The sequence below is a fragment of the Pyxicephalus adspersus genome, chromosome 3, assembly GCF_032062135.1.
Source record: "Pyxicephalus adspersus chromosome 3, UCB_Pads_2.0, whole genome shotgun sequence".
In the NCBI taxonomy this organism is placed as follows: domain Eukaryota; kingdom Metazoa; phylum Chordata; class Amphibia; order Anura; family Pyxicephalidae; genus Pyxicephalus; species Pyxicephalus adspersus.
The window spans coordinates 8,709,668-8,731,427 of record NC_092860.1 but is presented as its reverse complement, the minus strand read 5'-3'; the positions used below and the strand labels follow the sequence as shown (position 1 = coordinate 8,731,427).

The window sequence follows — 21,760 nt, the reverse complement described above, 5'->3', positions numbered from 1 at the left end:
AGCGATGTCAAAGGTCAAGTGAAGCCTAAGGTGGCGGTAGGCCAGGACAAGGAGATTGCAGATCATGATGGTTTGTATATATTGCAATCATACGTTGGTTTAATCCCCGGATATTACAGGAGCCATCGGTTTGGACAAAATCCGCATTGATGGATCATCGGCTTGTTATTGTATTTCACCATTAACAATGAGTTAGACCGTCTGCTGGAAAAAGAATGCGACGACTGATTGCAAAAAAAACGTTCGTCCTCTCTAATCACGGGAGATGTCACTTTAATTTAAAAAAAGTCGATTTCAAAAAAATTTACTGACAAGTAGCAATTTTACTGACAAAGTCTGAACTGTTCGAAGTGCTGTCATTCTCAAATCGCAATGAAAAAGTTGGAATTTTTAGTAGTTGCTGCAGGACACTGCAATCTGCGCATCTGTGGGATACACCGCAATACTTGAGGGACAGCGGGTAAACTCCAGTTGGAGGATGGCATGCTGTGTATTACTGGAAGTCAGCATGGCTGCTTCAGTGATAGTTTTAGAGAAAAGGGGGCCCTGTGCAAATATAAAATGGGGCCTCAAAATGCACTGCATCCCAGCTCCCTGCTCCAATGCCATTCTGCAAGTTAGAGCTGCGGGCCCTATTTGCTACACTTTAAAACAAGCCCTGGGCTGCTTGTAGTCTCCACTAGGGGGCACATGTGACAAGGTGACAACGCAGAAGCACATTTGGAACACAATTCTCAACCTTTTAGGATGTGCCTGAACAAGGGTCTTCATGGCGGGATCACCAGGAATGATATCAATGAAAGCAGCAGATTTAAAAAAGAACGTTTGGAAATTACAGCAATGAGCGAGTTCATTACAGCTTTGTTTAACTCATTGGCCAGTTGGTATTGCAACGATGCAAAAAGAATCCTGCCCGGTTCTTGCAATAGGCAGCTCTGATCTGACAGACTGGGTTTGGAGCTCCTGCAGCAGCAACATGTAAGGCGCATGTGTAAATCTTGCCAGCATGTGTATGCTTTTACAGAGCCTCTGAATCTATAGTGCAAATGGTTGCATTACAATGCAAAAAGTCGCAACATAGCGCTAGTGGTCATACCATAGGTACCTACATTGCAAAATTGACTGTCCTCTGCACTCAACATCAGTACAAGTGGGCAGGTGACCTGCAGAGTCTAATGGTGGGCACACATGCATCAATAAGACCATTAGATCAATGCGACCACAGATCGCAGTGCATACAATCTTAGCACATGCAATTGACAAAGAAGAACCAATTTCCCCAAAATACATTCATTGGTTTGTCCAGGAATTTTTTGGATGGCTGTTTGTGCTCCATCACTTACCAAAGTGCTCCAGATCATGTATAAATGGAAACGTTTCAGTCACTGAAGGTATTCATCGGCCAATAATGATGGTAACTGCGCCTGCGCTAAAAGTACCAATGCAATGAAATTGCAGCTCAATTCATTTTTTGCAATTGACATTGTAAATTCAGGGTGAGGAGAGTATTCAGTGATTCCATAAGTAATTGCCCTTTTGTGGTCGATCGTATGTAAATTGATTATTAATTGCAACACTGCCCCCCTATTTATTGTATAACGCTGCGTAATATGTTGGTGCTATCCTGTTAATAATATTTTGTCCATGTGACCCCACGCCATGTGGCTTTACCCAATGGCATCAAACAACCTCTTGGCGTTTAGAACCTTTAATCAGCAGCGAGAAAGACGCTCAGTTTCTCAGTGGCGTTAAAAGCGGCTCCTTTTAGATGGCAAGCTCCTGTTGCTCGATCCCCAGCGCTGCCGCTCGCATGTTCTCTGAATCTCTGCCTGGAACGTTTCTTCCTGTGGAATAACTTGCTGATTTACAGACAAATAATCGTGATAAAACAGGCGCGCTCGTCGCCCTGTTGTCAAGTGTAAATCCAGGAACACATTTGCATACATCATTTATATGATGGTATTAAGCTGGGATTATGTCCCTCTGTATTCAGACAAAATCACATTATCCCATTCCGTGTCAGTGTGTTGTTTTATAACTGCAGCGGCCAAGATGGACTGCTCTGCCTGATACGCGGGCGCTGGGTAAAGACGGAGAACGCTGCTGATTAAGATAGATTAAACGGTCAGTGATGATGCTTTGGTGACAGGGAGATGGCAGTGGCCAGTAGGGGGGGTAGGCAAAAGAGGCAAATATTTCAGTGTGCAAAAAGGAACAACCCACATGTGGGGCAAACTTTTGCCTTTGTCCTCTAGGTAATAAAGGGCTTTGTCCCTAAATTGTCCAGGAAAAACCCGAGTCAGGAGGACTCGAAATCTCCTTTCTACAGCTCCATGACAGTTCCCGCCTTAGAGGAGCCCATGCTCCAAAGTCCAGCCTGTAGACAAGAGGACATGTGCCTGATTCAGCCAATAGCTGCTGGTGGGCAGACCCCTGTCGCTCCTCGGAGGCGGGGAAGGTAGAATTCTTTCAAACCCAACCATGCCAGTTTGTAGAACATTCCGCAGATCCAGCTGCCCTTCTCTTTGGCACACAGTCCAATTTGAGTGAAATCTGATTAATCTGCTGACATGGTTTTTAGTTGGAGGCCAGTATAGAAGTTTGTGAAAGTAAGTAACCCACGCTTAAAGTGAACCTGTACTTTTCACATGGAGGATAAAGCAATAGTGAATCTCTTTTGGTAGCAAATAAAATACCTAGTACTTCTAAGTATGGCTGACCATGTGATCATGCTGGTGCTTAGTGATTGGCTGCTGAAGCCCCCAACACTGTCACAGGGGGCTGACATAAAATCCACATTTAAGTCTTTGTGACTTCACTCTTAACTATTGCAAAACCTAGCAATCCTGTTCCACAAAAATGCAACCAGATAGATTAAAAAAAAAAGGGGCAAATCCTCCACCACCTTAACCTTTATTTTTTTATGCCCACGACCAGAATATTGGATTTTCCAATGACTTTGTATCACCATGGCGGCTTATGGTGGGTTCGGCCATCACTTTTGTACTGCGATTGCACCTTAGCCCTGGAACGATACGCAATTCTGTGGTTGTCCTTGCAGAAATGGGAACTGGTCCCGGCACCGATCAATTTTTTTGGACACGCCGGTCAGAATCATAATTGGTCGTACGACTACGTTTCCCCCCAGGGCGCCTTAGGGTGATTTGATTTGTGATTGGATAAACCAATCGGATCCAAAGAGAAATTAGTAGCTGCCTGTACCTAAGCAGACGATTTTTGGATTTCTGATCGGACGTGGATGAATTGGGAATTAGTAGTCGTGTCATGTGTACAAGCAATCAATCAACCTGATTGGAATTCCAGTCACTATCTATGGTAAAAAAAATGATTGGAAAGGGTTTGGGGACTTCTGATTGATCGGATTGGTTGGTTGAGTGGCAAATTGGCAGCGGATCTACCAGGCCATGCAGGATGGGCTTTGGGCATGGTGCTGCAGCGAATACCAGCAAGCGCAGAGTTAATGGCAGGCAGACCAAGAGACTGGAAGCAGCCCAGTGTGTAAGATGCAGAGACTGGGAAGGGAGGGGATGGAGGGGCTCCCATTCAGCCAATAACTACAAGCTTCTAATCATCTCCCCCCACGTGCTTTTGACAGCCAAGAAACACCGGCGGGCTATTGGCCCTCTTTCGGCCTATCAGGGCTATTGGCCCTTTTTCGGCCTATCAGGAAGCACCAAACCGTGCCTTAGCCTTTTGATTGGATGTGGGCTTTCCCTTTTGTCTTGCCTGGCCTTGCATTGTTAAGTGTTCTCTATGGGGAATTGGTGAGGCTTCAACCAAGAAATGCAGATGGGCACAACTCTAATGGAACACAACCAGCAACCCGCCTGGGCATTCAGATTGAGAGCTCCTGTGGCCACGGATGGCTCTGGCAGTTTTTATTTGCATTTAAGCCGCTGTGGCCCCCAAGACGACGGCGCTTAATGACCACAGGAATCAACGCCGAGGGACGGGTTCTTGGTTTTGGGGGAAAAGAAAATTGCCCCTAAAAATATAAGGGCCCAGAAAAAACCCCACGCACAGAAAAAAAAAGATATAAAGTGGACCTGTCATTAAAAATCACATGAGAAATAAATGCATAGGTCATTTCTGGTTTGGAATACCTGGGCTGGGTTCCAGCCTTGACAGTCTAAATCACATGATCTCTGGCTGCCAATCATTAAGGCATAATGGGCATCCAATCAGCATTGAGATACCAGGATATCAAAAATGCCACCAAAGGATCACAATGATTAATAGGAATATGGTTTTGATATATAAGACAGGGTCAGGGTACCCAGAGGGTACTGAAGGGATGGTGAGGGTCCCTCGTATTGGGCACTATGGGGATGCAGACCCAGGAACTTGGCACAGGAATTGTGGGAACCCCTTATAATGGGCACAGTGGGTGTACAGACCCAGGAAATCAGCACAGAGATGGTGAGGGCCCCTCATATTGGGCACAGCAGGCGGGAGCTGAGTAAGCTTGCACACCCAGAATCCTTAGCTGTCTGCATCTGCAAATTCCTTCTCCCATTACTTATACAGATGTCACAGTCACAGGAAGTGAAGGAAAAATCTCCCTTTACGTTTGCCCCCCAAAACCTGATCCTTGCCTTGGTGCTGTGTCTGTGATCAGTTGTGGCGGAGCTAAAACATCTTCCTTTTATATTCATATCATATGGCACAAGGTGAATTTTTCTAGATAACAGTGGAAGGGAGAATCGTAGTTGATGGGCCAGCGTTCACCTAGACAGGAAGTGGGCATAAATGGCGACACAGAAAGTAATAAAAACCCCAGCAAGGTTCTAACCTTAGATTATTATCTTATTGTTTTTTATATGGGGGCATTTGATTTTTCAGGAGCCCAGACATGTCAATGCCCCCCAATAAATGGAATTGTGTCCTGCTCATGAAATAAAGGTGCGGCTGTGGCACCGAGAGGAGTCCCGGCCCAGTCTGTACTCCGCACCTCTCTCCCCGGCTTATTAAACCACCATGTTAATCTTTCTTTCCATCCCGGCCCTATCCTGGGGGCATGCCGCAGCAAGCCTTAATCCTAATTAATAAAAAAATCTGATTGTTCATTGTCTAAACTATCCAGATGTAGAAAAATAATAAAATCCATCGCATTTCATTCTGCATCAGCCTTCGCAGGAGGCCAGAATAACAACACGGCATTAACTGCATGACTGAGCGATGGGCGAGTGCAAGCCTTGGGGACAAGGCTGTGATGGGATTAAGGGTTCTGAATACCATGTGACTGACACACCTGGCCTTGTCTGACCTGATTTATCATCAATGATCTGAAAAAAAAAGAGGGAGATCGCATTCTAAAATGCGTCAAAAAGAGGACCTGTCATCAGATTTTCACCAGTGTAGTTATTATTCTGTATTTATATAGCGCCAACATATTACGCAGCGCTGTACATTAAATAATGAAGAGCTTACAATCTAATAGGTGGTGTAATGTTACAATGTAACAATTACTGGCACGGATCAGCCAATGATCAGCAGCCTCAGGTCATGTGACCACTACATTGATACAATGTTGCAGTCTGATCACAGAGAGGGAGGAGACTGATATTGGACAGGTGAAGGGGCGGGGTTTATTGAGTGGGCGGAGTTTTCCATGACCAAGAATTGTTATCTTTATATTTAGGCTGCCCCAGACAAGACATAAAGTAACTATGGAAATGGTTTTGCGTTGCCGTGGTGATAGTTGGTCCCTATAGTAACGCTATACTGCTGCTGATTTGTCTGGAAGGGATGCATTTTGATGATGGAAAAACTCACAGCTGAACCACAAGGCCCAGCATGGCTTGGGGTGCGTGATTTCATAATAAGTTTTAATTCCCCCACCTTCTAGATTGTATCTTCTGTCTGTATCTGTCCGTCATTTTCAACCCCTTAAATAATGTACAGCGCTGCATAATATGTTGGCGCTATTTAAATCCTGTAATAATAATAATATTAATAGGTGGAGGTCAGGTTTGCTGTCTGTGCGGTATTATTAAACCACCATGGTGCCATTTAAATTATTATTATTTTTTGAGGTTGGATGGGTTTGAATCATCATCGTTCTGGATTTTGTTTAAATATGGATTTTAGAGTGCTGCCCGCTATGTACTTTAACAACAGGCTCTCTGCCATTGGCTGCCTTACCAGTAACTGTTGCAGCCTGTTGCTAAAGTACATTGCGTCATTATTCTCATTCTTGCGGAACAAATCAAACAGTCCTGGTGCTCCCATCAGTTTCTTAGCTGGAGATCCTGCCACTAACACTACTTCCGACAACGCTGAGCCAATCCTGCAGCAATCGCAGCAAGCTCAGTGGTGACCCCACAGCAGGAAGTGCCGTTACTGGCAGGATCTCTCCGCATTGAGTGATGGATGATGATGGTGATGATGTGATGGTTACATACCTATGCTTATATAGCCAGATGATGGGTATTTTTAAAAGCATGGCATCCCTTGTGTCCCTCCTTTTAAAGTGAACCTGTCTTGACAGAGATATGATATTGATGGGGGGGTGTTTATTTCTGGCCTTTCTGAAAATGCCTGGTGACTGGCTGTTCTGGGGCTCTGATGATTCACCAGGAACACAAATAAAGGCTGAGACAGGTGAGAAGTCATGTGACTTAAAGAGATGAAGCCACAGGATTGGCATGACAGCCAGGTAGATAGTAGTTTCCAAACGCTCAGGGAAGGCATTGTTTACATTTTCATACGTCAAGTTCCTTAACAAAAAAAAATGTGCCGGCTGCCAACCATTGCCAACCTTCTATTTGCCCAGGTGTCATACAGCCAATTGGCAGCCAGGCAATCTGCATTTTCAGCCAATGGCCATCCAGAATTTTTATAAGTAGAAGTTTCCTTTAAAATGAAAAAAAAAAAAAAATTCTTGATCCTTGCCATAAAAAGCAGAATTCTAAAACCGAGTTATTCAATCCTCCGCCGCGCTGCGATGGAACATCTGTCAAGCGTGCAGCGAACGCGCAACCTGAAACCGACCGTCATTGTCGGGAGATTACGGGCAGACTTCTTCTCCAAACAAAGTCTTACGTCTGTGGCCTACTTAAAAGAAGGGAAGGGGGGGCAGTTTCTGATTCAGATTTGCCCCAGTGACCTAAATAAGCAAACCAAAGCATAGGGAGCACAGCCAGGAAATGGTTAACTGACCTGAGGTCTGCTGGTGAGCTTGGAGCGCCCTCTGCTGCTTGCTTGGGGTGTTGCACCAGAGCTCCCAATCCACAGGCAGAGCTGATCTGGTTCTCTGTGTAATGCCATTGGGGGGTGACACATACACCGTACAATCAGGAACGAGACGATTGGGTCAACAGATTTGAATTGGCCTTTGATGTTCATGTTTTTTATGTAATGTGTCACCGGGATCACAGAATGCTAGCATCTGCTCTTCACTCAAAAAGGACGGCACCATTTTTATTCAGGCATCACTTGGGGCCACCATCTACTTCCTGGCCCTGCTCATAGATGACCCTTCCTGCATTTAATAAAAATAGTATGTACCTGGCTCATTCCTTAGTCACCTCAGTTTATCCAGGCTGCTGATTGGTTAATCAAGGAGTAGCAACACACTGATAAAGCTGGCAGGATTGAACAGAAAACAAGGCGGAGTGGTGCCAGGTGTAGAGAACACGGTGGAAGATGATTGGCTAGTCTTATATATATTGTATAAAATATAAAATAACATACAATGCAGCCTGTAGCAGTTATTGTTTTTTCAGTGTTGCCTGAGAATCCGTCCTGTTGATCCTGCTTGAAGTTCTGACATTTTCTATTTCCTCTGGCAGGGTGACAACGCTGTTTGCTCTATAGTGAAATCAGGCAGCAATGTTGTCACCTTTGAGTCAGTCTTCAATGAGAATGTAGATTTCAATGGAAAACAATCCATAGATTCAGATGCTGGCTGCTGAAGGTATGTGCAAATCTTCACTTCACTTGACCACACCCCCTTTCATTCACCTTGCTATTCATTAGGGCCCGCACATCGCAATTAAAAAGCTATGGGGAGCTTTGGTAGGTACCAGTGGTGGACATGGGGATGTGCAAAGTGTGCCACTCAACAAGGGCCCCAGAGTGGACATGGGGATGTGCAGTGTGCCACTCAACAAGGGCCCCAGGGTGGACATGGGGATGTGCAGTGTGCCACTCAACAAGGGCCCCAGGGTGGANNCCCAGGGTGGACATGGGGATGTGCAGTGTGCCACTCAACAAGGGCCCCAGGGTGGACATGGGGATGTGCAGTGTGCCACTCAACAAGGGCCCCAGACCCTCCTCAGCCAACAGGGGCCCGACGTTTTCTACATCCGCCCTGATTGGCAGAACAAACCTTAATAAGGTTGATGCACCCCAATGGGCCCTAAAGAGAACCTGTCCTGCAAGAAATGTCTGCCATCCATGTGAGCATGCACTTCTGCAACACTGCACTGACTTGGAACAAGCATGCAGCAAACAGGTCAGCCCACCTGGTCATGTGACTGTACCGTGAATCCGGAATCACTGCCAGGCAGCGGGCATTTTCATTCGCGGCTCAATAAACAGGCACACTGGTCATGAAATAGTCAGTGCCATAGAAGGGGGTGTTGAACCGCCACCATGCTCGACAAATCTGTAAGGAATGCGGGGGGAAAGAGAAATGTCCTGCAGGGTTTTAATTTAAATTTTTACATTTCTGCCAGCGAAGGATAAACCACCTCAGCTCCATTTATAACAGGAGAGGCCATGAGGAGCGCCCGGCTTTTCCACCCGCTGGCATTGTATTAAGTGCAGAGCGAGTACAAACATGTTTTTGCTGAGGTAATGATCCTGTATTGTAAGGGGGAGGGGGCAGAGCAGATTTAATGCCAAGGCTGCAGTTCCATGATGGAGAGGAGGGGTAAGGGGGGCACACAGGGACATCTGCCATCCAAAGGACCTGGTAACATGGAAGCTTTGTCTGGAGACAAAGGAGTCCCAGGGAACAGCGTGCTGAATCATCAGGGGGTCCATGCAGGCAGACAGCAAAGACAAAAGCCAGCGTGCAGGTTGGCATTAACCCTGCATGTGCCAGGACAGCTGCTCGAGCCTTCCAGTTATAAAGTGGCAAAGCCTTAGCAATGATCTTCAGATTTACAAGTGGCACCAATAAAATCTGAAGGTTTGGGAAATTGTTTTTCCATCATTGATACATTCATGGCAGATATTACACCCCCACCACCAAGATATAAGCCAACACCCAAGGCTAAAATGGGAAGGAAGTTTGCCTCAACCCCGGAAATCCCTGGAGGGGAAGCAGGTGTCGGTTTTATTTCCTGTTTGTATCAGCAGAGGTGGGGATGCAGCAGACATATTGAACAAATGCGGCTTGGAAATTAAGGTAAGTGACCTGGACACCACCCTGAAGATTTCATAGAAATGACCCAACACTTACATTATGCTTTTAAGCTACAGATGGAAAGGGTTCTAAAATGGTGATACCCCAAGGTGCCCATCCTTTGTACCACCATCCAATCAGGACTTGGATAGTTGTGCAAATTTGATCCTCCGTGAATGCTTTAATCTGATTGGCTGCTACAACCCAACCCAAAAATTAAACACTCAGACCAATAAAGATCAGAGCAGGAGATACTAGTTGTATGCCATCACCTGTACAGCTTTACCATGCTTACTGTTGATGGAATGCCCCCACCCCACTTCCTATTGGTCAAAAACCACTGGGAAAATAAGCAAAGGAATTTCTGTCATGCTGGCAGGACAATACCAACATTTATACCCACATGGCTAATCTCCTTGTAAAGTTTACCAGCTGGCATTGTGAATTCACCAAATTGGCACCATGGAAGAGGTAACTGGAATACCATGTGATTTAAGGTGGGTGCACCATTTTCAGCTCATTGTTTTTGCAGGGGTTTGGTTTGCGATTGTTTGTAGCCTAACTCACAGCTTACTCCAGCTGTTGCATGTTCCATGTACTCTGACAAGTGGAATTGTTACTCAGATATCAGAAACTAAATGCATGAACTAGTCATTAAGGCATCTGTGCTCCCTTTCATTCTCCATTTGTTGGATGCCTCCTTTTAGGTTTGAAGGCTGCAGGTTCAGATATCACTAGAAGTATTTCAGCTTGTTTAAAAAAGGGCCGAAAGGGCAGAAAACCCTTCCATGGAGGATACCTGTGCCTGGTTCCTGCTTTGAGATGAGCCCCTCTGGAGTCATGTGACCAAATCATAACCTCAGAGTTAAGGTAAAATATTATGCCCCATTGCCACTCTCACACCTATGTGGTAGGAGCCCCACCTCCCCTAGTAGGGTCCCACTATCCTCTTCATTATGCTCCAGTAGAGACCCATTCCTGGTTACATAGACCTGCTTTCCTCCGTAATTACACCTGGACAAACCCCCACATTAGATCTTGATAACCCATTATCTCACTCTGCCCACATACCAACCCACTATTAGATATCCCATTGTAGAATTTATACTAACACCAATTTACAAAACTTTAACACCCCTGCCCCAATAATGATTTACACACTCCAATAGTCATACCCCCCTCCCCCCAATTATACCATAGTAACCCAATATACCCACCCCATACATTGACAAACATAACATTAGTTTTAGAAACAATGGACAACTACACAAAGATTTCTATTTACTGCAGCGCTTTATTTTTCCTTACACAATGAAGTGTTTTTTTCTGGGAGTTACAATTTCTCAACTTCAGGATGACATACAAATTTTGGTTTGTCTACTGTCATGTGAGAACATTAAGGCAACATACAAAAAAATTTACATAAATTAACTCGGATGAATAAATTTACAGGTGTAACTGCAATAAGTTGTAACTTCAGACCCATGTTGGGAATACAAACCGGGCTAAGAAAAAATGAAAAACCTGGTTCTAAGGCCTGGATGCTGTTGTTTCCAACCATTCTAGAAAAGTGGCAAGACAGAAGTGATAATTCAAATTCCTTCATGACTCCTACCAGCCTCAGACATGAAATTCTGGAATATTAAGCGCTAAGAAAAAAAAAAAAATTGGTTATCTGGAAGCCTAAACCTCAAGATACCCTGTACACATCTCCCAACTTCGACTTCCCATGAACAGTTATGTTAACTCCCAGGAGAAGTGTCATTCACAATACTGTCGCAGGTTGGCAGCCTTTCACAGAAATGCATTCTTAGACGTTAGCTTAAAGAGACACCCAAGACTGAATGCCAAAGCGGAGTTTGTATTGGAGGTGTGTACAGGGTATGATGCTAGCACTGACACCACAGGAATAGTTTTTATATTGAGAGACAGTTCCAAGTCTTGCATTACAAAAAAAATCCCCCAACGACAGGTGACTTAAAAGAGTGTCTCACATTCCGAGGGCAAGTTCGTTTGGAAGTTGGCTCTATTCCAGTTTCACGAGGCTAGCATGAGGCGTACACATTTGCCGAAGCAAATTAATACTTTGAACAACTCATGCAGCAAATGCAACGCATCTGCTAGCAGTCCGTTTAAAAGCATTTGCGGTGGACGATGGATGGGCCGGATTCGTCATATTCCTGCTTGCTGATCCACATCTGTTGGAAGGTGGAGAGGGAGGCCAAGATGGAGCCACCGATCCAGACGGAGTATTTGCGCTCAGGTGGTGCAATAATCTGCAGAAAGAGAATGGCTGGTTAGTACCCATGATGAGACACCAAGTCTGGCTTTGGGTGCCATCTGTAATGAGACCTCAGACCTAATTCTCAAAGACAAGCACCTAATCCTTACCTTAATTTTCATTGTGCTAGGGGCAAGGGCAGTGATTTCTTTCTGCATTCTGTCAGCAATACCAGGGTACATGGTGGTACCTCCAGACAGCACGGTGTTGGCATACAGGTCCTTACGGATATCTACGTCGCACTTCATGATGGAGTTGAATGTGGTTTCATGAATGCCGCAAGATTCCATACCTATGGGGCAGGAATTGAAATATATAAGAAAGTTGCATTTGCAATACACAGGGCTCCATGATACAAGCAACTGCCATCTGCATTACACAGCTTTAATCAAATGCTGCCAATACCTACCCAAGAAGGAAGGCTGGAAGAGGGCCTCTGGACACCTGAACCTCTCATTTCCGATGGTGATGACCTGACCGTCGGGCAGCTCATAGCTCTTCTCAAGGGATGAGGAAGAGGCAGCGGTGGCCATCTCCTGCTCGAAGTCAAGAGCAACATAGCAGAGCTTCTCCTTGATGTCACGGACAATTTCTCTTTCGGCTGTGGTGGTGAAGCTGTATCCTCTCTCGGTCAGGATCTTCATGAGGTAGTCTGTCAGGTCACGGCCAGCCAAGTCCAGACGCAGGATAGCGTGGGGCAGGGCATAACCTTCGTAGATGGGCACAGTGTGGGTAACACCATCACCAGAGTCCATCACGATACCAGTGGTACGACCAGAGGCATACAGGGACAGCACAGCCTGGATGGCAACGTACATGGCTGGGGTGTTGAAGGTCTCAAACATGATCTGTAAGAGGATAGAGGAAGTCCATTAATACACGGACTATACAAGCACACCCCAAACCATGCTAACATGACAGCATGCAGGTTAAAAAAAAATAAATAATGGTTAAAGTGTAGAAAAAGAACAGAACAAGCAGAACTAAAAAACAGTGAAAAACAGAAACCTGAGGCTTCAGGAGGGAAATGCCAGAAGAGGAACAGAGCCCTGGAAATATTGAAAGAAAAAATGTGGAGTGTGAGAAATGAGGAATGAAATCAATAAGAAGTCTCCCATTAACAGATGAGCAATTGGTTGGCGATGAGCGGGGCAGGGAATACAAACCTGGGTCATCTTTTCTCTGTTGGCTTTGGGATTCAGGGGGGCTTCTGTGAGCAGGACTGGGTGTTCTTCAGGGGCGACACGCAGCTCATTGTAGAAGGTGTGATGCCAGATTTTCTCCATATCGTCCCAGTTGGTAACAATGCCGTGTTCAATGGGGTACTTCAGGGTCAGGATACCTCTCTTGCTCTGGGCTTCATCACCTACGTAGCTGTCTTTCTGTCCCATACCAACCATGACACCCTGTGAAGAGAACCAATTTGTTTTAGGTACTGAAGTACTGCAGATATTAAACATTGGGGTAATGATATACAAAAGGGATATATTGATAAAACTGCAGTACAAACCTGATGTCTTGGGCGACCAACGATTGATGGGAAGACAGCACGGGGAGCATCATCTCCAGCAAAGCCGGCTTTGCACATACCAGAGCCATTGTCAATGACGAGTGCTGCAATTTCATCATCCATGTTTCTGTAAGAAATAGGAAAATTGGTTATTTTAATGTTAGTTTAATAGGCCATCTACAAGGTAAGTGAACATGCATGCAGGGCTCATCTTAAGATCTAGCATTGCTATTGGCCGCCATCATCATATTGGCTTCCTATTGGTTACCACTATTATATGAAAGGTAGGAAGAATATTGAATCAGCTCAGCTGTGCACAGGAATAATGCATTGTAATCCAAGCAACATGTTCTTTAATGCAGCAATTGCCTATGGCAACAGCTGCTATGGCTAAAGATCTTGTAGCTCCATTCTTGTGACCAATCATTTTTATGTAAAGGGACTTTAGGAATTACAAGTCTTCGCTCAGTCAGTGGTATATAATGAGCAATAAGTGGTGAAATAATAAATAATGGTGATTTGGGTTTGTCTGCAGCTTCATAATATTGCAAAAAACAGATTAAAGGTCATTAAATCATTGCATTAGCAGCTCATGACTCATGCTTTGCCAGCCCTGCCCCGATCACTCATACATTAGGCTTGCAGCGGCCTCGCCCTATACACAGCCTCACACTTGGCAGTCACCTTGTCTCTAGAAAGTTCCGACCACACCTCTTTCTCCAGACATCATGACACCGGAAACTGTCACGCCAGCCACGCCCACAAGCCGGGCTGTTTGAACTTTACCTCCCACCCCGAGAGCCAATAGGAAGCTTTGTGTCCTAATATGGTAGCGACAGGTCCGCGAACCGCGCCCACTTTTATTTGAACATAGGGGCGTGTCACAGCATCATCGATCAGGCCAGCCGAGTAGAGGTGTGCCCATCGCTGTGACGTCAGCAAGTCCCTGAGTGGGCGGCACCGCCCAGAAAGCCCGCGCAGTGACAACCACTACCCGCCTCCTTCTTAGGCCTCGGCGGACAAAAGCCGGGAGGACCCCACCCACCCTGCGGCACCTGTCAGCCGGCCAACACCCAGACACCGGCAACCCTGACGCACCACGAAGTAAAACAGCCATGCGAATGCAGTGTCACCGTACAGCCCGCCATATTAAGTCACAAACCAGCACAGAGGTCGCCTCAGAGGCTTCACAAGGCCTTTGCCGCCATTTTACTTCACCAGCACCCGCCCTTCCCCTGCTCACAAACAGCAAATGTCAACCGGGCGTTGACAGACATAGTAAACTGCACAAACACATTCAGCAAAAGGAACCATAAGTTCCAGCGAGCCGTCAAAAGCAGGCCGCAACTAGTCTTTCCTCAAAGCCGGCCACGCCCGCAAGTCCTGTCAGCACGACAGCTGCGAACTACAAGTCTCAGAATACCTCAGAGAAACCTGGCGGGAACAGCATTCAAGATCACCTCAGACAAAATCTCGCGAGATTTGAGCATTGGCAAAGGTTCCAGCAGTCAAGATCGCCTCAGAAAATCTCGCGAGAATTGAGCGTTCGAAACTTACAAATCTCTTTGGATAAGATTTATTAATAAAGAGATAAGATATACACAACTGTCAGCTCAGCTTCAAATCACGCGAGAACTGCACAAACCGCAAACAGTTCTCGCGAGAATTTTACCTGCCAAGCTTGCCTTTGACGGTGAAGTAACCGACAACCCTTTAGTGACAGTTATGATTCAAATCTAGCCACAACGACAAAACCCAGAAGACACTCAGGAGAATGGAAACGTTAAAATTATTTCTTTCAGAAAGAGAAAACTTGACAGTTTACTTCAGATTGATATCGCGACATGCTTTAAATGTCGCGACAGCCACAAGTCAAATCTTGAGAACCCACAACCGAAATCTCTACCGTGCAAGAAGAAAATACCGCTAGACTTTCCGTGCGTTACCGGACACCTCCACCCTGCTCTCCAGAAATAAACCGGGCCGCCGCCCCGGAGGCAGGTAACAGAAAACACCTTTTTATCCGCTTGCTAGTCTAAACCAAGTGAAGGAGAAGCGCGGTTCCTAATTTTTTTCCTTTTTTACCTGGTTGTTTGAGGTGTTCCTGAACAGTTGGGAGAATCTGGTTAGAACTGCTGTCAAGTCCGCTGCCGCCGGCTGAATGAGACCACACTGCCGTCCGTTATGCTATTTAACGTCAGCGCGAGCCAACCCCTCCCGTCAATGCGAGGACAGAACATCGCCAAATATGGGCATCTTTCAGAAACCGGCCGCGCCATTGGCCGGCGGGGCGGGGAGGGGGCGTGAATGAGCGCTGGTCGGCACCGCCCCTACCCCTACCCGGAACCCCTGAAGCTGCATGAGGGCAGGAAGGTGTGTGATGTGCAGGGGCCTGGCAGCGTCACCGAGGCTCAAAAATCACACATTGCTTATTATTAATAGGGGGGATGGGAAGGTTATACAAGGCAGGGACAAGGGGTGAAAGTGCCAGCCATGTGTGCTGTGAAAGAAATGTGTGCGCGCCCCAAGAGCTTGCAATCTATGCCATGGTATTGCTGAATAAAAGGCGAGATTGCTTGTAGCAACCAAGGAATTGGAAGCCCGGGGTGTAAAAGTAACAATTAGCTGATCAGTCGCTATGAGCAACAGTACAGATGGTTGCTTTAGTACTTTTAGCACCTATGAGACCCCCCTAGCCTCCAATTGAACAGTATATGTAAGGGCGTGGTGGCCACTGTTCCCTCATGGCCATATTGTGAAGGCCTGACCTTGATTTGTCATCAGCGTCAGAATCCATTGGTGACAACTTTGCTAATGAAGCAATATCTGATCCAAAATTCCAAAAACTTCTCTAAAATCCGCCCCTACCTGACCCCGGAGACCACCAAACTCCTTGTACATGCTCTTATCATCTCTCTCTGGACTACTGTAACCTCCTCCTCTCTGGTATTCCACTAACCCGACTCTCTCCTCTACAATCTATTATGAATGCTGCAGCCAGACTCATCCATCCTTCCCACCGCTCCTCTTCTGCTGCATCTCTTTGTAGTTCTCTCCATTGGCCTCCATTTCACCTTAGAATCAAATTCATCTCCTGTGCTTTGCCTTCCAATCCCTCCACAGTTCTTGTCCCACTTACCTTTCTGACCTGATAGAAAAATACTCCCCCAGCCGATCTCTTCACTCCTCCACTGACCTACTAATGGCTTCCTCACTCATAACCTCATCACACGCACGGCTCCAAGACTTTTCTAGAGCTGCCCCAACTCTCTGGAATGGTCTTATTTGTCCCATTCATCTTGCCCCCATTTTCTGCTCATTTAAAAGAGAACTCAAAAATTATTTTTTCACACTTGCCTACCCATCTTCTCTCTTTTGAAACCGTCACTACTTCCCACCACTACATATCCTCCTTTTGTGTGTTACTTTCCCAACTCCTAGATTGTAAGCTCTTCGGGGCAGGGTCCTCTCCTCCTCCTGTGTCACTGTCTGTATTCATCTGTCATTTGCAACCCCTTTTTAATGTACTGCGCTGCGTAATATGTTGGCGCTATATAAATACTGTTTATTATTATTAATAATAAAAATAATAATAATAAAGGAGCGACACCAATCAGCAAGGTGTGCAAACCAGTGAATATTCCCTCAGCGTGTCACCGGGGTCCCAGATCTGTACATTACGATGAGCTAATATGCAGGTTTGTTGGGGTGCAGCTCCAAAATGGCAGCATCATGTGGTTCATTATGGGTGTGGCATCAGCCTAGGAATGCCTACAGGGTCTGATGCCCACCAGAAGCCGCAGGCAGTATTTGGGCGGCCGGTCCTGAAACAATGCAAAACATGTTTTTTAACATAGAGTCATGGCAGACGTAAGGGAGAGGCGCCACTGTTCAAAACTTTAATGACAACACGGGGCCCTGGGTATATATAGGGTCCTGCTAGATTGTAAGCTCTTCGGGGCAGGGTCCACTCCTCCTCCTTTGTCACTGTCTGTATTCGTCTGTCATTTGCAACCCCTATTTAATGTACATGTAATATGTTGGCGCTATATAAATCCTGTTTATTAATAATAATAAAATGCACAGCATCCCAACAGGTGGGGATCTGGGGTATCAGCCCAGCCCAAAAAACCAACATTACCGTCTTGCACTTACCAAGTTTGAATCTTACCCAGGACTATATCTGCATGGAGTTTGCATGACTCTACCCATGCCATGCCTTTAAATTAGCACCCCAGTTTACTAACACATTACCTATCATAAGACTACAGTAGTGACATTAGATTGTCAGCTCCTTTGAGATCCACTTAGTGACTATAGACTTTGTAAAGTGCTGACGCCATATAAATACATAATAATAATAATAGCGACTCCTAAAATTAGTATATTCAGAAAAGTGTAATAAGGTGGCCACATTTATGACTATTCAATGGCAGCAAGCTTCTGGCCTGATTCATTGCCGCCTAAGCCTGTACAGCTCACCATGAGCCGGGGTGACCAGCTCAGCCGCCTGGGACAATATTCTATATCATTAACCTTAAAAAGATTTACAACAATGTAACGAAAGGTGTGTCTTGTTTTGCAGTAGTGCATAGGGGAGTGTGCAATTCTTTTAAGGAAGTGGCTTCTCTGTTTCTTATGTCCCAGCTTCCTGATAACGCGTTGTATTCATTGTGAAAGGTACATTTAGAAATGACATTTTGTATAGCGAAGGCTGAAAGGAAGCTGGATTCTCTGAATTGCATAAAGAATGTCAGATTCTTCCTGTTTCCTGTGTAACAAGAGTGTGCACAGGTCAGCGATCAGCAGAAAAAGAATCTTTATTTACTCCATCAAGTGACCAAGGGGGAAGACTTAAAAATACATTCATATCACCAAGCCTATCATCGAGGTGCAGCTGTAAGGACGTTTTTTGGGCTCATGTATTTGCCTAATGATTTGCAAGCGAGCTGAAATAAAACTGACACTGCCACGGTTTCCTGTTTTTTAGAAACCGCCCTTTTTTTTTTAATACTTATCTAATTGTATATAACTCCCTGCAAAGTATTCTCATACAATTAGATTGCCATTTAGATATTTCCATAGGTTTTCCGACACCTTCTTTCCTATGTGCATGCTCAGACAGCTGCTGCAATTCAATTATCATTAATTCTCAAGGGTTGCTAAAATGCAATAAATTGATTTATCTATCGCTTATGCTTAACCCTCACTTCCTGTTGTGTCATGTGCACACACATTTTGTATTCAGTCTGTGCTGTTTCCTTTTGTGTCATACACCCCAAATAGGTCAGCTTTGTGCTTCAATCATGAAGCGAAATGAATTCACGCTTTTTCTTCCAAAAGTCCTGCATGGACCAGAAGTGATTTAAAACCTCATGTGACCCTGTCCCTATGCACATGGCTTTCCCTTTTAGCATAGAAGTAGAAGTGTCAGGGCTGGAGCATTGACGGCACTCACATGACTGACTTTGTGAGAGAGAAATCACAACCCAGAGCTTCATTTAGCCTTCTGATGAACTGTTATGGAAAAAATTAAGTGGCAATGGCTGAAGTAACTTGTAGGAATAGCCATACAAGGCCTGAGTCAGACCCGATTAACTGTAGCGATCAGGAACCGTAGCTGTTCCCTACGAAGCATTAAACTAGATGTTAACACCATCAAAAAATTCTCATCTTTAATGTAATGTCATTTTTATAAAATAATTCCTGAGGTCCTTGTCATGCACTTCCTGCTATGGTGTGACATTCCTGTTTTCTACATTCTCCAACAGGTCACCTTTTCAAATTATTAGTAATAATAAACAGGATTTTTATAGCGCCAACATATTACACAGCGTTGTATAAAATAGGGATTTCAAATGATAGACAGATACAGACAGTGACACAGGAGGAGGAGAGGACCCTGCCCCGAAGAGCTTACAATCTAGGAGGTGGGGGAACTATCACACAATAGGAGGGGGGATATGGAATTGTGGGTAAGTAGTGAGGGTTTAAGAGACAGAAGACGGGTAGGCAAGTTTGAAATTATGGGTTTTGAGTGCTCTTTTAAATGAGCAGAAAGTAGGAGCAAGCCGAATAGGACGAGGAGACCATTCCAGTGAGTGGGTGCAGCTCTGGAAAAGTCTTGGAGCGGTGCGTGTGATTAGGTTATGAGTGAGGAAGTCATTAGTAGGTCATTGGAAGAGGGAAGAGAGCGGCTGGGGGAGTATTTTTCTATCGGGTCAGAGAGGTAAGTGGGACAAGACCTGTGGACGGATTTGAAGGCAAAGCGCAGGGGAGGCCTAGGTTACATGGACTGTTTTTTCAGCAATAAAACATCATCTTTTCATGCCTTTGGGATGCAAAGAATACAAACATTTATTCAGCCTATTTAGTATTGAGATCTACTGTTAACATATTTTCTTTTGAGACTTTGAGTATACTGGGCCCATACATAAAAGTAAAGCTAGCTATACACTGGGTGATGGGTGTAAACAATCGATATCGTCTTGGATTCAATCATTTACCTGGTTAATGATGTGCACCTATCAACCAACAGGAAGCATTCCCTAACAACCAATAGGAGCTCCCCCCAATGTTTACATTTACAACAGGCAGAGCTGTGTTGATTGTGTAAACTTCAGGTGGGAAAAATGCTTCTTACATTGCTTACATTACAGAAGAATGCAGACAGATCATTGGTGTCAGTTAAACTGACCTGAGAGGCACAAATTGTTCAAGTAACCCCTAGCAACCTCTGGAGGTTGAAAAGCACCAGTCTTATCTATTCAATATATCTTGTACTATATTGCCAACTTTAGGACGCTGCCTGCTTTCTGAAAGTTAGAAACCCTCACTCGAAAATCCCAAGCAGCTGAGGAAAGGCCTTGTTATCACCAGCTTGGTCGTCAGAAGTGATAACAGCAAGTGATTTTCAATATTGGGAGCATGGCTGGCAATTCCTTTCATACAGCTGACTTTCTTGGCTGTTCTGGTGGCTTTACAAGACATCAAAAACTCAGATGTTCTCCCATATCTCTAGCCTATGCTGTAATAAGAAACATTACATCCCTGGATGCGTCTACTAAGCCACATAGGAAACTTCCTGCGCACTGAAACAGGAAATTGCTGGGGATGCCATAATCCATTCAACCGGCTCTCTGTAATGTGATCTCAATTTACAAAAAAAAATAGTTTCTAAAGTTACTTTTTTGGCAACATCTGAATTCTCTTTTAAGAAGGATATCTGTCAGTGCCCAAAAAAGTTTAGACTGGCTTTGATTTGGAAGACAGCTGAAGTGCTACTAATGTGTGAACTTCGGCACTTGATCTGATGAGGCGTTATTCAATAAACAAACAAATAAACATGCAATAGTGTAATCTGTAATCAGTGTGTACTTAACATGTATTTGAGACATGAGGTGCTTGTGCCCAGGGTTCCCTTTAGTTCTGTTGCTACTATTGTAATTGTAAATGAGGCTCCAGCACTCCCAATTTACATGGGGCAAAAAACTAACATGAACTGTACCCAAGAAAGTGTAAAGAAAGTGAAGCCATACCCCAGATAAAGGTGGCATCTGTGGAGCTCCATCCTGTAACGGCATAGTATTTGTTGCAGCTTATTTTAGGCCTATGCAGTGTTTGATATGCAATAGGCAGTGTTCATTCAACCATACCCTGGGAGTATGAGGAGGTTGCTAGCACAGAACTATAAACTGGGGTTAGGTATCATCCATTGAGTTAGGCTAGGTACACACGTGCAATGGTTCTCGTACAATAATCGGGTCAAGGGTGAGCGATTCTTGCGTGTGTACAGTGCCCGTCGTCTATTTTCCGAAGCACCGTCCTGGCGAATCCATGTACGATGAAGAATCGCAATGAAAGTGAAGAGAGCGCAGCGGGGTGGTGCTCCATCCTTCCCCCTCCCCCATCTCCATAGAGCATAATGGTGCTGTATGTACAGCGATCTTTCATGCATCGTGCAGTCGTTTGTCGTTGGTAAGGATCGTGAAAGATCTTTTCCAACGACAATTATTGAACGTGTGTACATAGCCTTAATCCCTGGGGCAAGATAGCATCTACTGAGTTGGACTTCAAACTACAACGCAACAAGAAGTTCAAGAACAAATGTGCAATGAATTTTTTGGAAATCTAGGTTTCCAGATTTGCTGGATCACCCAGGTTCTCTCCTGATAATCTATCTTCTCTGGTCTTGGACCAGTCATGTGACCAGTTTGGTTTGGAAGAACTCAAGTGTTTTGCAAAAAGCCCTGAGCTCAACCCTACTAAGCTTTCTTGGGTTCAATTGGAATGCCCATTGCTAGCCAAGGCTTCTAATCCAACGTCAGTACCTGACCTCACACTTGTGGCTAAATGGAAGAGAGGAGGCTTATATGACCACAAAGAGGAGGGTCAAACCCTTATCACTGCCCCTGGTTTTAGGATGGGATGTCCAACAATTCATACAGGTGTGCCCATGTAGTGTACTGCAGACTGTGTAGTGCAAAGGAGTCCAAGGAAGTCAGCAGTTTCAGAAATGCTGTAATCACCGCTTACAGTACCACCAGTCATTTCATGGTCAAAGTCCCTTAGGTCAGGCTGCAACTAAACTTTT

The 21,760-nt window shown here is 45.0% G+C and overlaps 1 protein-coding gene across 1 annotated transcript; it reads right to left on the bottom strand.

Annotated features, from left to right (window-relative positions):
- Positions 1 to 10,650: 10,650 nt before the first annotated feature.
- On the bottom strand, positions 10,651 to 15,404 carry ACTG1 (actin gamma 1). Its single transcript, XM_072403491.1, has 6 exons — positions 15,253 to 15,404; positions 13,168 to 13,294; positions 12,824 to 13,063; positions 12,067 to 12,505; positions 11,768 to 11,949; positions 10,651 to 11,652 (listed from the first exon to the last, which is right to left on the bottom strand). The coding sequence occupies exons 2-6, from the start codon at positions 13,288 to 13,290 to the stop codon at positions 11,509 to 11,511; spliced, it is 1,128 nt and encodes a 375-aa protein (XP_072259592.1). The 5' UTR covers positions 13,291 to 13,294; positions 15,253 to 15,404; the 3' UTR covers positions 10,651 to 11,508.
- Between the last annotated feature and the right edge of the window lie 6,356 nt (positions 15,405 to 21,760).

Coding starts and splice junctions, on each gene's coding strand:
- ACTG1 (XM_072403491.1), bottom strand. CDS start 13,290: ATGGATGATGAAATTGCAGCACTCGTCATTGACAATGGCTCTGGTATG. Junction 11,950..12,066: donor CTTCCAGCCTTCCTTCTTGG/GTAGGTATTGGC, acceptor CCTGCCCCATAG/GTATGGAATCTTGCGGCATT. Junction 11,653..11,767: donor CTAGCACAATGAAAATTAAG/GTAAGGATTAGG, acceptor CTCTTTCTGCAG/ATTATTGCACCACCTGAGCG.